At 46.2% G+C, this 23,345-nt stretch overlaps 1 protein-coding gene across 7 annotated transcripts in view; it reads left to right on the forward strand.

Moving 5' to 3' along the window:
• PYROXD2 (pyridine nucleotide-disulphide oxidoreductase domain 2) overlaps positions 1–1,080 on the forward strand; it is a 32,836-nt gene extending 31,756 nt beyond the window's left edge. For 2 of the 7 annotated variants that reach the window (XR_004059956.1, XM_010389532.2), the window contains one exon: positions 771–1,080. Coding sequence is in view for 4 of the 7 variants with exons in the window: in XM_010389532.2 (XP_010387834.1) it covers positions 771–841 (71 nt within the window). In the remaining 3 variants the exon portion in view is untranslated. The other 5 variants (XR_004059954.1, XM_030940102.1, XR_004059955.1 and 2 more) reach the window with 4 other exon arrangements.
• Positions 1,081–23,345: the final 22,265 nt, after the last annotated feature.

Genomic DNA, 23,345 nt, shown 5'->3' on the forward strand with positions numbered 1-23,345 from the left:
CATCCGTATATATATTTAGACGGGGTTTCACTCTATTGCCCAGGCTGGAGTGCAGTGGTATGATCACAGCTCACTGCAGCGTCAACCTTCTGGGCTCAAGTGATCCTCCTGCCTCGGCCTCTGGCGTAGCTGGGACTACAGGTGTGTGCCATCATGCCTGGCTAATTTTTTATTCTTTTGTAGAGATGGATTTTGTCACGTTGCCCAGGCTGGTCTGGAACTTCCGAGCTGAAGTGATCCTCCCCACTCAGCTTCCCAAAGTGCTGGGATTAGAGGCCTCCATCCATATTTTAGACCAGAAAGGATGGATAAAGTTAACTTCTTCAACTTTACAATTCTTTCTTGTGCGCATTCCAAGCCTAAGGGAGCTGGCTGAGGCTGTCATTTGCTATGCGCACTTTCTCTGAGCTGTGTGGACTTGGTCCACCTGGAAAGAGTCTGTGCTTCCACATCTCCCCCCTCCCCCCAGCCCCTTATTCTGAAATTTTAACTTTGCTTACTAAGCATCTGCCCATCCAGCAGGTCCACCCTCAGCCATTGAGACTGTGGGCTGTGGACCTGGCCCCTTCCCAGACCTTTGGTGCGGGAAGCCTGGAGGGAGCCAGGATCTATTGAATGTCTGTCCTAGGCGATTCCAGTGCCCACGCCCCTGCACCCCTCTAAGCAGCCCCACTCTGCTTTGTTGCTGGATCTCTGTAAGCCCCGTCCCCCTCCCCCCACCCTGGCGGGTTTTTGAGCGGAGCTTTGGTTCATAGGAGATTCCCTTCCAGGAGGAGGTGTGATGGGAGCTGCTGGGCGAAATGCAGCGCTTGCGGCCTTTAGAGACCTCAAGAGCAAGTGACCCTGAACCAGCTCTGACCCAGGAAGAAGACTTCACCCTGTAATTCCAAGCGCTCCATTGGGTCACCTTCCCGGGAAGCTCAGCTTCGGGTTAGTGCTTAAGGCCACCAAGTCCTCAATGCTCAAGCTATTATTTTAGAAAAAATGTACGAATTACATTTAGTGCAAGTTAACCTTATGCCCGTGCCTCCATACGTGGACTGGTTCTGTGTTATTAAAACTAATATTTCATACAGATTACTTGCTCGTGTTTTTTCTCTGTGTTAGTTGGTGGGATAGACTTGTCTGGGGTACTGATAATTCTTACATCAGCTAAGAAGCAGTCCATTTAAAGGCCAGGCATGGTGACTCGTGCCTGTAATCCCAGCACTTCGGGAAGTTGAGGCAGGCAAATAACTTTGAGATCAGAAATTCAAGACCAGCCTGGCTAACATGGTGAAACCTCATCTCTACTAAAAATACAAAAATTAGCCAGGCGTGGTGGCAGGTACCTGTAATCCCGGCTACTTGGAAGGCTGAGGCAAGAGAATCACTTGAACCCAGGAGGTAGAGGTTGCAATGAGCCGAGATTGCGCCACTGCACTCCAGCCTGGGCGACAGAGACTCCATCTCAACACAAAACCAAAACCAAAACAAAACAAAAAAAACCCGGCCATCTAACCAGTGGAAGAGTCTGATCTAAGCATCCCCCTGTCCTTGGCTGGGACCCCCACCACCACCAACTGGAGGACTGCCCAGGTGGAGCCCAGTCAACTGCTGTCACATTCCTGGCAAATGATAAGAATGGACCCAATTTCCCCATGATCCATAGAGTCTCCCACAGGGGCCATGGGCCTGAACAGTGCTTGGCATCTCAAGCCACAGAATCTCCCAGTCAGGCAAAAAGCAGTCAAGGGTGACTGCAAGGTGGATTCCACTGAGGCTGTCTGGGAGCCCACTCTTCCTGATTCCAGAGCATTCAGACCTCTGCCTGCCATGAGCTAAGTCTGTTGTGCCACCAACACCTTTCAATATAAACCCCTATAATTCTAAAGCGAGTTTAATTGTCACTCTTGTCCAGGAAAATCCACCCAAAGTTCCCGTGGCAATGCAGCCCTCCCAGCCAGCTTCTCCAGTTCCGGCAGCCAAGGCCACAGTCCAAGCCGTCCCATCTGCAGATGAGGCAGGATCTTCCCTGGGAAAGCTTCTCTTCCTCCGTTTCCTAGGCAAATGTATACAGATTCGAATAGATCCACCTCATTACTTAATGTTGGTAAACTCAGATTTCTCAGTTGTAAAAGAGTTATTTTAAAGCTCACATCAGACAACAGGTCATGTTTCCCTCCAATATCTGGCACACGATAAGCATTCAGTACATGGTGGAGCTGCTGCTGCGGCTTTTGTTGGTGAAGATATTTTTGTCATTTTTGTGTTCTGCAGAAGGTGGTCTTTTCTATATACTCTTTAACCTGGCACCCAGAATTGAAACTAGCCCCCTAGAAGCATTGTGCAGGACAGTGCAGAACAACGTTTGGGTCCCCAAGCTTTTTCCAAAGTAGCCAAGCCCCCTCCCTTATTCAGCATCAGTACCATCAACTTCTTGAGCTTGTTGAAAATTTGTTGGCCGGGTGCGGTGGCTCACACCTGTAATCCCAGCACTTTGGGAGGCCGAGGCGGGTGGATCACGAGGTCAGGAGATCCAGACCATCCTGGCTAACACAGTGAAACCCCATCTCTACTAAAAATACAAAAAAATTAGCCGGATGTGGTGGCGGGCACCTGTAGTCCCAGCTACTCGGGAGGCTGAGGCAGGAGAATGGCATGAACCCGGGAGGCGGAGCTTGCAGTGTGCCGAGATCACGCCACTGCACTCCAGCCTGGGCAACAAAGGGAGACTCTGTCTCAAAAAAAAGAAAAGAAAATTTGTTTTTGGTCAATATTGCTGGTTTTCTGGAAGGAAAGAAGGAAGGCAGGGAGAGAGGCAGGAAGAATGAGAAAAAATGAAAGAGAAAAAGGGAGGGAGGAAGAAAGAAAGGAAAATGAAAGAGAAGAAGGAAGAAAGAAAGTGAGGGAAGAAGGAAGGAGAAAGGGAGGGAGGGAGGGAGAAATGAATATAGAAAATCTTCAAAGGCCTGGGGAAGCTCACATCAGACTTAGTCTTTAAAAGAAATAACGATTTTTGGCCAGGTGCAGTGGCTCACATCTGTAATCCTAGCACTTTGGGAGGCTGAGGTGGGCGGATCACAAGGTCAGGGGCTCGAGACCATCCTGGGTTACATGGTAAAACCCTGTCTCTACTAAAAATACAAAAAAAAAAAAAAAAAAAATTAGCTGGATGTGGTGGCACACGCCTATAATCTTAGCTGCTCTGGAGGCTGAGGCAGGAGAATTGCTTGAACCCAGGAGGCGGAGGTTGCAGTGAGCCGAGATCACACCACTGCACTCCAGCCTGGGTGACAGAAAGAGACTCTGTCTCAAAAAAAAAAAAAAAAAAAAAAAACAACAACAACAACAAAAAAACTTTATTTTATTTTATTTTTGATAAACAAAAGCCATGAATGCCTAATGTAGGAAATGTTTAAAATATAATAAGAGAGAAACATAAAATGCACACATAATTTTTCCTGCAGAGATAATCGCAGTTCCAGTTTTACAGTATTTTCAGGTAGTCTTTCAGGTCATTGGCATTCCGTGTTCTATATGTGGGCTTTACATCTTTCCTTCATTTCACTTCATGTCATAAGCAGTTTTCGGTGCCATAAAAATTCTTTGAAAACATTATTTTTAATAGCTGCCTAATATTCTCTTGTAAGGATGTGCCATAATTTATTATGGGACATTGGGTTCAGCTTTGGCCTTGATTGCTAATTAGTACAAGCCAAAGGCCTGAAAGCTTCTTTTATCGCCGCTGTTCCTGTTTTAATGGTCCCCTATCATTTCTGGGATCACGAGGGTGCAGCTGTTCTCCAGGCAAATGTTCCCTCTAAAGGAGGAGGAACTTGGAGGAGGCCAGGGAGAGAGGGGAAAAAGCACTTTTAGCACCAAAAGGAAGAATTTCCCACTGTTTGGTGACTTCTCATTCTGTGTCTCATGTCTCTGAAAGATGGCATTTGGTCCAGACCGAGAGACAAGATAAGGCCTCAGCACCACAGGGTGCGCTGGTTCCTCGAAGCCCCCAGCACATGCCGTCCCGCTGAGCAAGGCGGGTTGGTCTTACCTAAAGTGTTGACTCTGCAAATCAGCCATGAACTGGGCAAATGTGTCCCTTGCTGGCCCTAGTACATAAAACCTGTAGAAGGATAAATAAGTCAGGGCCTCATTGTTACCTGATTTACAATTACCCGTTTTCCCAAAGCAGCAGGGAACACTTCCTTTGAGGCACAGTCCTGTAAACCCCTGAAGTGCACTGGAACCTCAGCTGGTTAAGTCGTTACCAGCGGGCCCTCCTGATCTCACAGCCCCTGGGTGATGGTGTCCAGAGATTCAGTGAGATGTGAGGTTTACAGCTCCAGGAGGAATTTGGCTTTCCTTGTGGGAGGAATGACGGATGTGGCTGACCAAGCCGGCTGTGGGCCTTGTGAGCGTGCATCTTTCTAACATATGTTCAATTTGCAAGGCAGGTGACAGTCGCCAAGTTCTTCTGTGGGACCTTCGTAATACTCCTACCCTGACGTCTGGAATGAGGGGGAAAGAGACCTGCTGAGCACAGGATGTCATTCTGTGGGGGAGTGGAGACACATGACTTGAGAAAAAGGAATGCAAAATGCAAAGCAAGGAGAAACGCAAATGGACAGCAAACCTGAAAAAATATTTAAGCTCACCAGGAATCCATTAAATGCAGTGAAAACCAAACGATCATGCTTTACCTATAAAATTGAGAAAAAATATTTGTATAGAAAATTACTGGTGTAGGCAAAAAAGACACTCTTCTCTGCTGTTGACAGCAGCATACATTTGGATTTGATAACGAGACTCAAAAGCCAACATCCGTGTGCTTTGTGGGTTATTCCACATCTTATCACTGAGCCTAAGGAAAATATCAGAAATGTCCCTAAGGATTTAGGTAGAAGGATAGTCATGCAGTATTGTTTGCAATGGCAAAATACTGGAAACAGGCTAAATGTCCCAAAATAGAGAATTAGTTAAATTAATCATGGTAACTGCACGTGATAGAATATCAGACAATAACTTTAAAAGTTACATTTTTGAACCTACTTTTATCACATGGAAAAATATGCCAATAAAAAGTAAGATATAATGGGACCTGAGTTTTGTTGATAGGTGATAGATGGATAGATGGATCTCTCATATATATATATATGTATGTAAATATACATTATATATACTAACTATATAAAACATACCCACACAGAGAAAAACAGAGACAGAGAGAAAGACAGAGATGGAGAGACAGAAACAGAGAGACAAATGGGAAAGAACAAAGTATACCCCAAAGTACAGGCTACTAGCAGAAGGCTCAAGTCTTTCTGACCACTTGGCAGCAGCTTGGAAAATGTTCCTCACTACCTTCATAGAACTTACCTTAGCATAAGAACCAGCCCAAAGTAAATGGATGGGACTTTGAATTTTTGTTTAAAAATGATGGCCTGGACCTGGTCCAAATGGTGTGTGAATGGCTTATGCATTGATAGATATCGATTGGCCATAAGTCAGAGCGCTTCAGACCTGGTCTGGGTCTAAGAGATCCTCAGTGGAGGCATGGGGTCTTCAGTCACCTAAAGTCCCTGCAACATCACAAAGGGAAAGAGTGGCATCTTCTCCGTGTTTCCACAGCCCAACAGAAATCCTGTGTTCTTGTAAGGAGGTGACCGAGGTGAACCTGAACCTGAACTTTCTCTGGTTTTATCTGGAACTAGTCAATGCTGTTATGTAGGTTGTCAGACCAGCGGCTTTGCAGCTGGCTAGATATGTCTTTGACAAATAACAGAATCACAAGAGGAATTAAATAAGACTAAGCAAAGGCCATTTGATTGGTATGCAGAAGTCTTCAAGGCAATGTGTCTCTTAAGAAAAAAAAAAAAAAGAAGGTTGTCAACAGTGAAAAGATAGGTGAAAAGATAGGTGAAACCTACACTTTCTGCACTGCACCTGTCAGCCTTCCCTTCTGTCTGATCTTTCAGGACCCATTGAGAAAGTGTAGGTCTGACCCAGAAGGCTGTTGTGTATAAAGGGGATGATGATGCCTCCCACAGAGGGATGTGAGGATTGTATATACATAAACACAGCTCACCAAAATATGCACACCGTGTGACCCAGCACACCCACTCCCAGGTATACTCAGCAGAAATGCTTACTGGTATTCACCAAAAGATACATACTAGGCTGCTCCTGGCAACACTACTTGTAATACCTCCAACCAGAAAGCTACCCCAATGCCCATTGACAAAGGAATGGATAAGTAAATTGTGGTACCTTCATATGATAGACTACTATTCAGCAATGAGAATGAATAATCTATAGAACCACATGCAACAAAACTATGTTGAGTCAAAGAAACCAGACATGAAATAATACATGTTGTAGGATTCTGCTTATAAATTGTACAGAATCAGGCTAAATTAATAGTTCCTATACTGTTAAAAGTTCACCTTTAGCTGGGCACAGTGGCTCACACTTGTAATCCCAGCACTTTAGGAGGCTGAGGTGGGAGGATTGCTTAAGGCAAGGAGTTCAAGACCAGCCTGGGCAATGAAGCAAGACTTCATTTCAAAAATAAAACAAAAAAATTAGCCGGGCATCTAGTGCATGCATGTGGTCCTAGCTACTTGGGAGGTGGAGGAGGGAGGATCACTCGAGCCCAGGAGTTGGAGGCTACAGTGAGCTATGATCATACCACTGCATTCCAGCCTGGGCAACAGAATAAGACACTGAATTGAAAAAAAAAAAAGTTCACCTTTGAGAGTGTTAGGGCCTAGAAGGAAGCCTGAGAAGGGCTTCAGGGTGCTAGCAGTAGATCCACCTGTTTGATCTGTGTGATGGTTACATAGGCATGTTCAGTTTCTGAAGAATTCATTGATTTCTACACTTAGGATGTTGTAGCTTTCTGTATGCATATTATACTTCAATAGAAAGTTAAAAAAAACTAGTGCCTGGAACATGGTGATGTCACTTATCAACATTATTACTCTAAAGCTCATATTTATTGGCAAAGCCCTATGTCTGAGGCTAGGCTTGGAAGGGAAAATGAAGAAAGAGGGTAAGGAAGGAGAAGAGGAGAAAGGGAAAGAAGGATGTGGTGGACAGACCTGTAGGAACCACCACCCAGGACCCCTGCTTACTGGTGCCCATGCCCTTGTGTGCTCCCCTCCCCTCAAGGGTGGGGGAGGTCTGTGAATTGCTTCTAACCAACAGAATGTGACAAAGGTGAAAGGATGTATGTCATTATACCACACATAGCATCATCATGCAGGGATCTCAGTTCCTGGCTGGCTGTGAGTAGGCAGGTAGCCCTGTTGAAAACCCCATGTGGCAAGTAACTGCAGTAACCTCCAGCTGACTGAAGCTCTCAGACCTTCTACCTCAGAGAACGGATGCTGCCAACACCATGTAAGCAAGGAAATGGATGCTTCCCCACTTGAGCTTCCAGATGAGAATACAGCCTGGCCAGCACTATGAGTATAGCTTTGTGACACCTTGAGCAGGGAGTCTAGCTGTACCTGGATTCCTGAACAATGGAAACTGTGAGATAATAAATGTGTGTTGTTCAAAGCCACCAAGTTTGGACTAATTTGTCACATAGCAGTCAATAACTAATACAAGGGAGAAGGCCACATAGCCAAGCACATGATGGATGCAAAATATGATGATATGAATTGAAATTATGCTCTGGATTTCAAAGTATTCCCATTCAAAATGACCCTATGAGTTGGACTATGAGTTGGACTTCACTCCCATAGTGGGCATCCATCTCCCAGCAGGGCCAAGCCTGGAGTCACCATGACAGAGGGCATCAAGTCAGACACACCTGTGTTTGGATCCTGGCTCTACCAGCATTGGATTTTAGGCATGTTCCTGATGCTTCTGAGTCTCAGTTTTTTATGTGACTCATGGAGATGGTGATTTCTTTTTGTCTGGCACAAGGCACACACAAAAAAAACTAGTTTCCTTCCTTCCTTATACAATGACATGCTACTACATACACTCAGAAGCGCAGGAATCAGACACAGTGAGAGGCATTCTGGAACATTCTATGCCAACCTGAAGCAGGGGGATGAAATGAAAGGCACCACAAAAAGAAATGGAGCAAGGTTTCCCTTAATTAAGGCTTTGGACATCACTCAATGAGAGGGTCCCCAATCTGGGAGCTTCCATCCTGGGACCACGGCACACACAAATGCACACACACAACCCTATACAATAAACTATACCAACTCACACATACAGATCAATACGCCAGGGCAAGAGAGAAGGAAGCAGGCAGGGCAGTTTGCCAAAGGCAGAAATCTGTGTGTGGGATGTTGAGCTGTATTTCTGGTCCGATAAATCAATCTACCTTGAAAGGGCTCCTACAACTTCATGACTGTAATTGGAGCTACCTTCCTCAGGGGTTGTTTATTACGTTCAAGGTCAGGTGACAAGCACTGTTTTTCAGAATTCGCATAGTCACTGTGCATCTGCCTCTGGGAAAAGTTCTAGTAATATCTGGAGAATCAGCTAAAAATGAGTCTGCCTGAAGGCTGTTGAAAAGTTGGGAGAAATGCAATTGGGTTAACTTCTGATTTCTCTCCTTGTTGGATTTCCAAAACTCACTTCAACATTCTCTCTGGGATGCCTCCCCTAAAACCAGGATCTATCTCCATTAATTTGATGTTTGTTAAGACTCACTGTAACAGAGGCACCAGCCCCAAAACTAACCCGATAATAATAATGGCTGCTATTTAGTGAGCCCTGATTTCATGCCAGGCACTGCACCGAGCAAGAATTTCCCATGCGTTACTTCATTTAAATCTACAATAAACCCCGGAGGCCCATCACTGTACATCTCTGCTTTTACAGATGAGGAAACAAACACAGTTAGGTTAGTTTCCTGAGGTCATAGGGCTGGTAGCTGACACAGTCAAGATTTGAACTGAGGTCCTTCTGACAGCAAAAATCATGCTGTAAGCAAGAAACAACACTCTGGACACACCTAGTGGACAACAGGTTGTAGGTTCATCAAGTTCCATCAATTGTTGGCCACCTGTGTAGAGCTAGACACAAATGCTAAGGAACGGTTCCTTGTTGCAAAGCATTTACAGTCTAGTGGAGGACGACAAAGAACACTCATATAAGAATTATTAACAACCCCAGGGCTGCATGAATCTGTGTGAGCACACTAGTGGAATTTGGAGAGACAAGCTGCCTGTTGATTGGAAGGGTTAGGAAGTACTTCTCACAGCAGAGGGGACTGAGCTAGAGTGGGATCAAGGATGCACTAGACATGACGAGTGAAAAGAATAGGTTGGACATTCAGGGTCTTCTGGGCACCATGTGACAAAGGTGGGATGGAGGGATGGACAAAGAGTTCAGAGCCACAGTTGGACGGGATGAGGATTGTGAAGAGCAAAGGCAAGAATAAGGCCGGATAAGAGGGTCAAGCTGCAGACGCCATGCCGGGCAGAAGGTGGCCTTCCTTCTACAGCCAAAGTGAAGTTTGCTGGAGGAGGTATTGGGGATTTTACACACATGGGAGGACGTCCAGTCTGTTAGCCTGTGTAAGTGGCCACATTTGCAGTGTTGGCAGAGACCAGTGGACAAACTCTTGGGTTTCCTCCGCCCCACATCCCCACCTCCCCTCGCCCTCTCCCAAGGACTCAAATGAGCAGTTGAGAGACAGACATGAGTTGGGGGTGGGAGCTTCTCACTTGGAGGCTAGAGTCAGATCTTCAGACTACCCCACCCCTCTGTCTGCCCAGCCCAGGTGCTCAGTAGAGGGCCACGAACAGAGGCCAGCGTGCCTCCTTCTCATCTCCATAATAGTGCCGTGTTCCCTGCAGCCTCAATGCAAACAGCTCCTCATTCAACTCTGCCATAGACAGAAGAGGGATCCTGGCCATGGAACCTGGATCTTGGAGGCTTTAGTGGCAGCCCCTGTTTTTGGCCGGAGGTGTTTGTAACACCTTGTAGGTATTGTCCCCTGGGGCAGCATGGACACCTCTACCATGAGCGCCTGCTTTGGGACTGTGGATGACCTGCACCTCATCAAGGACCAAGGCAATTGGGGACCTGGGCCTGGGTTTCTACTACAGAAGCCAAAGACTCATCTGCACGCTGCAGAAACTGGAGCAGCCCATATTTGGAGTTGGGAAGAAGTTTAATAATAGTACACAAACTTCCTCAGAAAGGGCTAGCCTAAAGGGGAACTGGTTATTAGGAGAAAAAAACACCACTGCTGTTTTTGCAGTAACCCTCCTCACTCTATAATGAGCAAAGCTCTCTTCTGTATAGAGCAGACTCCTAATATGAGTCACTCCAAGACTTGGCTTCCAACCGCTGCCCCTTAGCCTAGGAAGCAGAAGCACAATGGAGCAGCCAGGTGTCAATTACAGAAGCTGGTCAGGGCAGGAAGCAAGGTGAGTTATAATGGGAGAGCAAATTAATTTCACATAAGTGGGATTAGTAGTTAAATAAATAGAAGTCCCACCACTAACCCTGTCTGGAATGCTGAGTGTCTGTCCCCCGCCAGGGGACAGAAAAAGCTTACAGCTGAGCAGGAATCAGGTCGCCACAGGGTTACCTACCCACTGTTAAGGATGACCCCCTGGAAATGTAAAGCAAGGACATTCTTAGGTTAGAAAAGATACTCCGAGCTGGGAAAAAGAGATGGTATGTAGGGAGAGATGCCTCCCACCGATGGCTTAGTCATCTATTACAGGCCCACAGTGCCCTGTAAAGCAGCTATACCTGAGAGCAGTCCGAGCAGTGGCGGAGGGGTCACCCAGGATTTGGGGCAAATTGGGGGCAATGAATTCTAAGGATGACTCCATCAGGAGCTTCCATTCCAGGCCGAGTTTGTGTTGGTTTTATTTTTAAATTGTCAACCTCTTGTTTGTTTGTTTGGGCTTTTTAAAGCTTCTGTCCCTTTCCCAGTTTTCAAGTGACCTTTGTTCAGGTAAGTGGAGTCCTGGTTTCCTTGGGACTTCAGGGGCTGAGGAAGTGTGGAGGGGAGACCAGGGCTCGAGGTGAGCCAGGTCAGGGCAGCCGGGTTCCAGATCTACAAGGTAGGGTCAGTCATACATCACAGCATTGCTGTGAGGACTAAGGTAAATTAAGCCCAAAGCAAAAAGCCCCTAATGAGAGTTCTGACAGCTGGAGATAAGCATGAAAATAAATAGCAGCTTTCTGTCCTCCCCTCCTGCCTTCCTGTTATGCAATGGAGCCAGATAAGAGAATTCACAGTGGACACTATGCAAAGGAGGCTATACTCAAAATCTTCCTAGGGTAGGAGGAACTGCCTGCCCGTTAGGGAATTCTCAGTAAGGACCTCCAGGGAAGCTTCTGAGCTGCTTCTGACTCTACATTTGCTTAGAATCTTAAGCAAAGTCAGGGTGGATCTGCAGCCCCAAGCTGTAAGGGGTAGGGCAGTCTAGGAGTCCTTAACCCAGGGGTTCCTAAACTTCTTTGACTATACTCACTTGAGTGGGGCCAAAGGACACCAATGTCTCACCAGTTCCCCCTCTCTCCTGAGTTTGGTAATTATAGGGGTGGGGCTTATGGGAAGGAGAAGAGGATTGCAGAGGAACCAGACATGTTGCAGTAAACCTGCTGAGCAGGCAATATACAAGGTTCACTTCCTACTTACGTTAAAGAAAAATCTGCCATTGTACACTTGATTTTATATTATAAATGAGTGCCCCACGATCTCAAAATAACCCTACTAATTTTATTATGCTAACCTTGATTGCAAGTCGAAAGTGATGAAAATAGCACAAATTCACAGGCAAGGAAGCCCCCAATGAAGTGCCCTTCTGTAATAGGGTGACCAGCCGTGCGAGTTTGCTCAGGATTCTCCCAGTTTTAGCATTGAAAATTCTACCTTCTGGCAAACCTTTCAGTCCTGGGCAAATCACTATATAAGAAAAATATAATGGGATCATGTATATACCTCCCTTAGCAGTAGGGGTACATGAGTGATGAATTATTCAACTGCAATTCATTTACACATAATGTCTAGAAATTGGACAATTTTATAAGCCAAAAAATTATCAAAGTAAATGCTTATTACTACCCATTCTAGGACAACCCAAAACTCTCACCAGACTCGATGGATAATGAGGGCACAAAACCAATAGCAATTTATAAATACAAAGTATGAGTAACAGCAGCTGAAAACCATGACAGCTCAAAACAACTGAAGAGCTAACGAAACAGCATTCTTCCAAAACTTGGGGAAATTCCAACTATGTAAAGTATAGTGTAGAATAACAAATTGGAGTCCTCAGTAAACTCCAAGAACACTGATTTTAGCTTATGAATACCAAATTTTTGTGGGTTAGAGGCTTTACTTGTACATAAGAAGTAAAGTGTGGGGGCCACCTCTGTGACCCACCTGGAGGAACCACAGGAAAGGTTTGCAAGCTTGGGTCACTTCGTAGTCATCAGAATGATGCTCGGGTCCCTCTTTGAGAGTCACTGCATTAGCTCAATTAATAAATGAGAAAACAGAGGTCCCAAGAAGTCAAGTGACTTTTCCAAGGCTACAGGTGCCATGGATCCTCCAAGGAAGGTTCTCTGAGGGCTGCAGAGGTATGTTAGGGGGGCAGAGGTAGGATTTTAAAATAGTTCGTCTGTCTTACTTAGTCACTCCCTCCACATACATCTGACATAGTGAAAGAGCATTGGTCCTCTTGGCCCCTCATAGGGCTTGTTAGGGTCTAATTGTGTCCCCCAAAAAGACACGTTGAAGTTTTAACCCTCAGTACCAATCGACGTGACCTTGTTGGGAAACAGGGTCTTTGCACATGGAGTCAAGATGAAGTCCTAAGGGTGAGCCCTAATCCTATATGATCATGTCCTTATAAAATGAGGGAAATTGGGACACGCACACACACACACATACACAGTGCCTTATGAAGACACAGACACAGGGAGAAGACAGCCGTGTGAAGTGGAGGTGGAGATGGGCAGGATGCTGCCACAAGCCAAGGGTGTCTGGAGTGACTATGGAAGAGGCAAGAAATGATCCCCTTGCCACCCCCCAAGAGGTTTCAGAGGAAGTGTGGCTCTCCTAAAACCTTGATTGTGGTCCTCTGGACTCCAGAACTGTGGGAGAATAAATTTAAACCACCCAGTTTGTGGTTCTTTGTCATTAAAGCCCAGGAAACAAATACAGAGCCTCTGAGTGGCTCCCCGTGCCTGGCGTGGGTACTCTCCTCACACTCTCTCTGCAGCTGGTTGGGAGCAAAAGCCTCAGGGAAAAGTGCAGATCCTCCAGTTTCTCTTTGCCATGTCTCCCCCATGCCTGCCATAGTTGCATCAGAGAGTGTGCCCCTGGGAGGGGACATAGCTTGGGCATGGAGCAGGTGACCTGGTATCAGAGACCGTGTCATGCAACAGGAGGGCAGGGGAGCCCGCCTGGCACCCCTTGTCCCTGAGGGTGCTGGGAGGAGGATGATTGCCTATTCCTGGTCAAGTGCTTCCAGCAGAGCCACTTGACATTTTGCTGTCCATACACCATTTGGCAAGGGCAAGAGCTCCAATGGGCCGTCCTGACCTTTGCTGTATCTTTAAGCAAAATACAGCAAAAGGATAAAAGCAAAGAGCTCATCAGATTACAAGGGAAGGGGCCTGCCTCTGCAGAAACTGAGCAGGTTATACCTTCCCTTGCTCTACCTTTAACTTCTTATAGAGGCAACATATAGACTCGGTTGGGCTGCAGCTCTGTGATTTGCCTGCCTGTCAACTTCCACCCAGAGGCGAGCACAAGTCCCGAGGGACGGGGATGGCACCAGCCAGGGCAGGTCGAATGGTTATAAATATTCACCAGATGCAGAGTCTGATCCCAGTTTTATAAAATAAATGCACTTACGTGTCTATCTGCTTATTGAATTGTCTGGAAAGAAAGCGCCAAATGTTATCTATCCAGGGGAGAATTATAAATGTTATTTTACTTTACTTCTGTTTATCTCTTTTCTAATATTGCTACTATAAACAGGAAGGAATGATGTAATAAAAACTGCCAAAAGACAAAAATTATCTGTGGTTACGGCTCCTGAGTGCAAATTTTGTTCATATTTCTGAGTGCCTGATAGATAAACAAAAACACCAAAAGAGAGAGACATAATGATACAGCTGCATATAATACACAGTGTTAACCCTTTCTTACTCCAGAAAGGGTAAAGATGCTTTTTCCAGTGAAACACTTTTTTCCTTTAGTTTGATCATCCTGTGTTTATAGTACTGTGATTTCACTTAACATCTTAGCAAGCATTTCCCCATGTTGTTCTAAACCTTTCCATTCATAATTATGTTATTTACTTAAAGTCCTTATAATTGAACATTTTAGTTTTAAGCTTGGAATTTTTAAATTAGAAATGTTATATTTTACGTCTAGCAGCAAAACTTAGAGAGTCAGGCAATTTACAAGTTGCATTATCATTTTTTACCCCACTGGTTTATTTTGATTAATGCCCAATAATTTACATTGTAACTCTTTGTGGTCACATATGTATTTATTTATGGTTAAATAGTGTTCTCTCCTTTTCTTTAAATTTCAATTTTTTTGTTTTTTATTTTATTTTATTTTTTGAGATGGAGTCTTTCTCTGTCGCCCAGGCTGGAGTGCAGTGGTGCAATCATGGCTCACTGCAACCTCCGCCTCCCAGGTTCAAGTGATTCTCCTGTCTCAGGCTCCCAAGTAGCTGTGACTACAGGCGTGTGCCACCATGCCTGGCTAAATTTAGTATTTTTAGTAAAGACAGCGTTTCACCATGTTGGTGAGGCTGGTCTCAAACTCCTGACCTCAAGTGATCCGCCTTCGGTCTCCCAAAGTGCTGGGATTATAGGCCTGAGCCACCATGGCTGGCCTAACTTTCAATGTTTTCAATTATAATTTTTTAAACGTCTCCAACATTTTGTGTCCCAAGATCCAGTTTGATTTGCTGTCAGGGAGTGGCAACTTCCCTCCTGCTGGGGTTGACAGAAGGCTTGCGGAAATCTGTTTAGAGCCAGATTCTTGTAACATGTCTGGTCCGTAAAGTTCACCGCACCTGGTCCAAGGCAGGAGGAGGCCGGATGGTTTCTCCCCAACCCCCCACTGTTGTACCTACTGACAGTGGCAGGCTGGAAATCAGCTTGAGTCGCAGTTGATTGTTTCACTGACATTTGGATCTACCCCTGTTTTGCCCCCACACGATTCATGTCTGGGTCAGGCATTCTCACTCCTATTTTTCAGTTTGCTACTAGTCTTGTTGGTTTGAAAGTGATTTTGAATGTCAGTTGATAGTAATTTCTGACTATTTCAACAGTAATTCTGACTAGTAATTTCTCACTATTTCAAATAGTAATTCAACACTATTTCTGCCACTAAGTTTCCATTTTCCTAAAAAACTTTCAACCCAAAGGCTGCCCTCCATCCATGGGACATCCCTGCCTTTCTGCAAGGAGGGCAGGTATGTAGTTCAGGCCACGCCGCCTCTCCTCCCTTGCTTGTGGCCAACGTCACCAGATGATCACTGCATTCTCACGGGCAAGGCCTAGACATGGTGTTGATAGGGCTGGCAGGTGGGATAGAAAACTATTTGCTGTTCCTGGACTTGATCGTGTTAAATATCTCCTTTTAACTCTGATATTCTGTGAACGTTTTTCCAAATTATTCCATTTTTACCTTTTTAATTTAAAATCTGAGTTATGTATGATTGCAAACAGAGCCTAACGAAGTCTCCGCAATTACTAACACAAATCCTGACAGAGAAATCCTGGCATGAAAAACTGAACATCTCTGCAGTAACCGATGTGGAGCAGCAGCAGCTGGAAGGTGGGATATGAGATCAGCAACGAACGCACAGACAATACCTCCTAACCGGGCAGAAACAGAGACACTGCCTTCACCACACTTGGCTGGGATTTTCACCAACCCGTGGTGAGGAGTGATTGGAAATTAATCTCAGAATCCCACTGTGCGTTTGTAGTTCACAACATACAATTATGCCTGAGTTTACTTTACAGTAAACCATATATAATTCTCGTTCCACAGTGCAGATTCTGCCACAGACAATCTTTTTATTGTTTTTAGAAGCCCTGTGGTAAAAGTCTTACTGGATGATATCATTTTAATCATAAATCTGTACTGGAAGGTCCCCCAAGCGACTGCAGTAGACAAAATTCCAATTCCCAAAGTCACGGGCCAGGTAATTTCAACCCTGTTCAAAATGCTACTTTAATAATGCTTAGTTTTGAAGGGGGAACTACATGTTATAGCAGCATCATAGAGCATATACGTGCAGGCCCTGATACACACACATCTGTGCTAGGTGCTGGGGATACAGCAGAAAATAAAACAATGTTCATAGCCTCAAAAATCCTCCAGGTAGTAAATAAACCATGATGATATGAGCCACATTAGGACCTTTTTTTCTTTCTTTTACTCATCACTATACCAAAGAGGAGAGTACGAGGATAAGAAGAGAAGGTCTGGAACAATCACTAAAGGACAAGGATGAGGGAGATGATGAGAAATTAGTAAAAGGATTGATGTAAGACCACGCTCATATTATTATGGACCAAGTCCATGGAATCTGTATTAAACATTTAGAATAAAAAGACAAGAAGACTGGCCTTTCTGTTGCATGCTCCAGGGGCATCAGTGGTGTGAACAGTGAGATTCCAGCAGAGGATTTGGATGGGGTTGCACATCAGGATGTTAGGTGGCAAGTTCCCTGTAGAGTGTGCAGATGGCTTGAAGTGGGGCATGTGAGCAAGGAGAGGAATGTGCATCCTCCCGGATTCGGGGAGATGGGGCTATTAGGGAGCAATGACTGAAAGGCTCATTTCGGAGCACAGCTGCAGGAAGCAGAGCCAACACGATACAGCAGGCACTCAAATGGGGCCGTTTCATCAGGTTCCAACTCTGTGCAGTGCCAATCTATGGGAGGAAAAAAAGGGAAACTTGGAGGCAACCCAGCTTTGTGAAGGCTCAGCCTCAAGAAGCCCACTTGCCAGGAAAGGCTTAGCAGTTGGGTTCTCAGTAAAGAAGACAGAGCTTAGATGAAGCTAATCAGGGTTTTTAAAATTACCAGTTGAATGTATAACTCTGCCCTCAGGCCATTTGGGACGTGGTGGAGCTTCATCTATTCACGGTGCTTGAAGTAGAGAGCAAGCTGGAAGCACAGAGGACCCCATTCTCCGGACTTTCACCTTCAACTCCTCCAACCTCTGCTCTTGTTACCGCAGTGTGCAGCCGCCTTCAGCCTCCAGTCACACTCCCAGAGCAGCCCGATCTCACTTGGTAATAGCGAAAAGGACACCAATGCCTCTTCGTATCTGTATGGATCTCACCGTTTACAAGCTGATGACAGTTTTTATTTCATTTGACAGAACCACATACAGATGGGGGGCGGAGTACACATTATCTCCCTACTGTGCAGCAGAACAGACTGAGGCTCAGAGAGTAGGTGGGCGCTTTCTCTCTCACAGCTGGCAATGGTGTGAGAGCTCCAACTCAGGAAGTTTCACTCTGAAGACCACTCACTAGGAGGAATCTTTATAAAGCAGTGTGTCCAAAGTGTTGATTGCAAGCTGCTCATTGTTCTGCAACCTTACTGCATGGAGTTTTTGAACGAGGACTAATTCCTGAGAGGAGGAGAAACACTTCCTCCCAGAAGCCAGGCTTGGAAGAGGTGGGGGCGCATCCCATCTCTGCCAGATGGGATTAGTGGTGACAATGGTGGCCATGATGTCATGAGAAAGACTCAACCTGCTGGGCTCAGCCCTAATGCAGTTTGGGGCAGATAGAATCAGCCCCTGATACCTGCAGGCAGCACCTAAAAATTCTGGCGTGGTTGTCATCTGTGGTTTGGGTGCTCTGTGTCCGTGTCCCCTTCGTTTGATAACATCACTGGGAGTTGGAGCTCTCTCCTCCATCATGTGACATCTTGGTGTTCTCAGCTCTCTTGACTTAAGGGTAGGCAAGTAACCCCAATACAACAAATCAGACTCTTTCCTGGGATTCTCTTCTGCATAGAGAGAGGGGGAAATGGTTGGAGTGTATTTATTTCAGGGGCAGAATCCCAAGTAAGCTGTCTCCTGCCCAGACCCCAGAACACTCTGGTTCTTGACCCTGCTCTCCTACAGTCCACTAAATTCTGAAAGCCACCTGGCCTCCCTCCAGCCAAACCCTTTCCCATCTAAGATAGCTAGAATCAGTTTCTGTTGCTTGCAGCCAGAGAACAATTGGCGGTCTCCACTTCCCTTCTATTTCCCTTCATTTCCTCTGTTCTCTAGTCCCCTCTTAGCGGGAGCAGAAGATTAGAAAGGAAAAAGTACTGAAATCAAAGCCAGAAATCTGAGTTTGAATCTAGTCCCTGCCACCTCATAGCTGAGTGATCTCAGACAAACTAACCTTTCTGAAAACTCAGTCTTCTCACGAAAAATGTGAGTGCTGATGTGAATGTCACCTGTGTGTTGTAAGGGTTACATGAGGTAATATATACAGGCCCCAGGGTAGCACCCAGCTCGTAGTCACACCTTCCTTCCTTCCTACTTTTCAGCTCTGCTCCTCGTCCTCCCCCTCCTGGTCATTTCCATCTCTCTACCTCTCTCCTCTCCTCTTTCATCTCCCTCTCTCTTGTAGCGTCTTCATCTCCTGTCTCAGTAAGCAACCAGCAAGCTGGTGACATTTGGGGCAAGGCCTCAGCTTAACAGCAAGTTCACAGTGAGCTACACACACACAGGACGTGTGGAATGGTGCGTTCGTCAACAGGTCAGGAGACATCAGGTCAATGAGAAACAGCTTCTGAGAAAAGTAAGAATAGGAAGGAATTCATAAAGCTGAGGGTGAAGCTGTTTGCCCTGGGGGAAGAGCACAGAATGAGAGCAGGATCTATACCCCTTCCCTGACCTATAAAGGGAGCATTGTCTTAGGCACTTTGGGAGAAAAAGGACAGGCCCAGAAATATGCCCTATGAAGAAGGGTAAACAAGCTGGCACCCTGGGCACCAAGCGAGACAACTACCCCTTTTCATTTGGGGATAAAGAGGGCAGTGAGTCTGTGGCCAGGTGGGTGGCGGGTGGGTTCAGATGAAGTGGGAAGTTCCGGCTTCGTCAGGCTGGCTCCGGGTCAGACGGTGTGTGTGGCTGAGCTTCTATTTCAGGCTGCGCGTAAGATGAGGGGTCACCGAGGCTGTGCGCAGGCCTCTGCGCATTTCCCAGCAGGGTGTGTGGGCTCCCGGCTGTAGCCAGGCCTCAGGAGGTGGGCCGGCCACTGAGACACCAGGGCTGCCTGGCACTGGAGGCCTGGGCTGCGCAGATCCCATCCTGCTGTTTCAGCTGCTGTGAGCAGCTCCTGCTCTTCTCTCCCACCTGCTTTCCTCTGAGTTCCTGTCCATTGAACTTGAAAACTGCATTTTTTTTTTTTTTGGTCTTAAATGACAGTTAGCGATTGACTTGGCCCCACGCAGCCACCAACAACCCAGGAGGCATGATCCTTTTATGCAGAAAGGCGGTTGGAAGTTCTGACAGGGGCCTGACTTGCACATCCTTTGTTCTGAGCCAGAATTCAGATGATGCCTTCATCAGGGGACCATGTGAATACTCAGATGCACCTGCCCAAGTGAGCACCACCGTTTGGGCCTCATCAATGGGCATTCTGAGGCTTTGTATCAGATGAGAGCTGTCTGAATGGGGCCTTTCATGTGGCCCATCTAAAACTGTGTCTCTACCTAAGCACTTTCAAAATTGTTAAAAAAAAAAAAAAAAAGAAAGAAAGAAACAAAACAAACAAACATAAAAAACCACAACTGTGTCTGAAAGTGTGGAAAGGGTTTGGGTGGCCTGTGAGCCCTCAGAGGGCAAAGACTGACACTGGAAAGGGAAAAAGGAAAAGGTCTTTTTCACACACCCCCATCACTGAGACCATCAGCATCTGGGACTCTAGTCCCAAGCGTCACATTGCTTCCCCTTCTCCCTCCTTTTTATCTGCATCACCGGTGGTGAGGAGTGGAGAACCTGGTGTACCAGAGGATGTCATTGCTGGTGACACACGTTGGCCTGGAGAAAGGCCATGTCCTCCTAAGTAAGGAGCAGGATCCACCTGGTAGCTTCATTCACAGGCTTCTGTTTGATCTCCTGCAGTTCTCACTGTGACTCACTTATGTCACACTCAGAGTCACTCTCAGAGGGGCAGGCTCCATCCCACGCCCCAACTCAGCAGGTAACAATCCCCGCTCCAGCACTTGCTAACCACATGGGCAAGTGACCCACATCTCTGAGTGATGCTTCTTCATCCGGGGGCAGGGATGCCAGCACTGAAGAGAATTGTTGTGAAGCTTAAATAAGATGAGAAGTAAAGCATTTGGCACACAGCAGGTGCTTAATAAATATCAGTTCCCTTACCGTGGTTGACTGATGATAGGAAAGGCCACAGTTTGCTCCCTCTCCCCACACCCTTTGGTGATGCCTCCCACACTGGTGTTTTGGGCTTGGCCTCCCACACTGATGTTTTGGCCAGTGGGACAGTAGCGAAAGGGAAAATCAGGAACACGTGGGAAGTGGAGAGCCCAGCAGAGCGCAGTAAATTATTTTAGGACAAGAGCTGTAGCTTTTGGGAGTGCATCGGAGGCTTCTCTCTATGTGGCATCACTGCTTGGTCCTGGGGCAATGGATCCTTGGCTTTACAATCACTAGAGACTCCTCCAGTGATTAGTCAACCGATGGGGAGTGCCCAGTTGGGCACCTCTGGCTGGGCTAGGGGTTAAAGAGCAGGCTGAGAACCCTGCCTCAAGTGGCTTACACACTACCTTCTGGAAACCATGCCAACCAGATCCAGAAACATGAGTTCAGGGCAATACATGGAGAAATAAGTGGGAGCCGAATAGTTCGGTACACACGCCTGGAGGAGAAAGCCTTGAGTCAGACCAGGAGAAGTGATTAGAATTTAATAACAGAAAAAAGCTTTTGGCTTAGGATCAAGACAGGTTGGCACAAAAGGAGGCCATCCAGGATGGACAGCGTCTGCACACATGGATGACAGCAGCAGGCCCTCTGTGTGCCCTCTCTGACCTGGATGGCAAAGTCCCTTTGATCTTAACAGTCCCTGACTTTAGATACGGCCATGGCACCCACAGTCCATGTGACCTGGAGTGATAAAGGGAGGGGAGAGGCAGGTATTATACTTTTCTGGGTTTCTCACCCCGAAAACTGAGGCATGTGTTAGACTGGTGAAGAATCCTCCCAACTGCAAACACGCTGGCCACCACGGGCACACAAATGAACAACCGGAAACCTTAGAGAACAATAGATGGAAATAACAAAATTAACATAAAATTCAGACTTACTTTTGGGAAGAGGAAGGAGAATTCCACTAGGGAAGGCTTACAAGAGTACCTGTTACTGGTGATAATTGTGTTTTCTGAGCTTTCTGGTAAGCGCTTGGGTATTTATTATGATTTGTATGGATTTCATATACACTTTTTAAAATATATTTTGCATATACATATAAACACACAGTCACATGCTTAGGTCAAGTAAGAGAAATAACAGACTGGGCACAATGTCTGACATCAGCGTTGTCTCAGCTGGGCGTTTTCCTCCAGAGCCGCCTCCTATCTGGTTACGAGTTGAAGGTGCCATTCACGACTGCCAGTGCTGTGTGGCAGTAGCGACCCAGGACCTGGAGTTGGAAGACCTGTCCTGCCACTTATTAGCTGTCCACATTTTACTTTTGTTGATGTTACTGTTCCTGGACCAAACTGAGGTTCGGGCTGCTATTTCTCATGGCCCAATAACGAGATGCAGATGAACTGGGGAGGAAGAGGATTTTTATTTCTGCAATCTGTTACAGGGAGAAGGCCTGGAAATTATCGCCAAACCAACTCAAAATTACAAAGTTTTCCAGAGCATCTATATGTTCTAAGCTACGTGTCTACGTGTAGGTGTGCGTTCATCTAAAGACATAAATGATTAACTTCTTTTAATCTATAACTAAGGTCTGAGTCTTGAAGACCTTCCTCTGGAGGCTCAGTAAGCTTACTTACTCTTGCTTTTTTTTTTTGAGACGGAGTCTCGATTTGTCACCCAGGCTGGAGTGCAGTGCTATGATCTTGGCTCACTGCAAGCTCTGCCTCCTGGGTTCATGCCATTCTCCTGCCTCAGCCTCCTGAGTAGCTGGGACTACAGGCGCCCACGACCATGCCTGGCTAACTTTTTTTTTTTTTTTTTTTTTTGTATTTTTAGTAGAGACGGGCTTTCACCGTGTTAGCCAGGATGGTCTCGATCTCCTGACCTCGTGATCCGCCCATCTTGGCCTCCCAAAGTGCTGGGATTACAGGTGTGAGTCACCGCACCCAGACAGCTTACTTAGGCTTAATGGGTCCAGTTGCTGGGGTGATTACCCTTGTCTTGTCTCCTGCTAAATCACAGGTTTGGGGAGTTCCTCCAGACCCCCAATAAACTTGTTTAATCCTAAACGGGTCCTGTTAAGAATTCCTTCACTATTCTGTCATGCTTTAAGGCCCAGGAAAGGCCTAGACAAAACTCTTGGTGGGCTTTTGTTACATCCCAGCATTTGTATAAAGACCCTGGCTTTTAGTATTTAACCTAACCACTCAGTCAGCACTGAAGCAGTTGTTATGGGGGCCTGTGTTAGTGAGACTTGGCCTGCCATGATATCACATTCTCCTCAGTAAAATGAGGACAGCAATTGCCTGCATTAAAGTGTTGACAGGGCTGGGTGCTGTGGTTCACGCTTGTAATTTCAGCACTTTGGGGGGCCGAGGCAGGCAGATCACTTGAGCCTAGGAGTTTGGGACCAGCCTGGGCAACATGGCAAAACCCCGTCTCTATAGAAAATACAACAATTAGCTGGTCATAGTGGTGCATGCCTGTGGCCCTAGCTACTGTGGAGGTTGAGGTGGCAGAATCACTTGAGCCCAAGAGGTCAAGGCTGCAGTGAGCTGTGACTGTGCCACTGCACTCCATCCTGAGCAATAGAGGCCCTATCATAAATAAATAAATAAATAAATAAATAAATAAATAAATAAATAAATAGATAAATAGTGTTGACATGAGGGTAAGAGATGATGATGATGAATACCAATGTTTCAGAAAGTTCCATGTTTTATTAATGGCTTCCATGACCACCATCTCCAAGGCTCCAGTAATGTGTCTCTGTGCTTCTGGAGCCTTCTTCAATCTTCCTATGTCCCAGTTTGCCTCAGAGGCTCTGGTATTGCAGTCCTCTGAAGCTGGCTGACATTCCTCTTCTGATCAAGCCAGGGAACTAACTGCCTCTCAACAAAAGCTTTGCCTCCTGCAACCCCAGGCTGTCAGAGAAGGGACCTCCTCCTCTGGACATTGCCTCTAGTCCTTTATCC

The sequence above is a fragment of the Rhinopithecus roxellana genome, chromosome 11, assembly GCF_007565055.1.
Source record: "Rhinopithecus roxellana isolate Shanxi Qingling chromosome 11, ASM756505v1, whole genome shotgun sequence".
NCBI lineage: Eukaryota > Metazoa > Chordata > Mammalia > Primates > Cercopithecidae > Rhinopithecus > Rhinopithecus roxellana.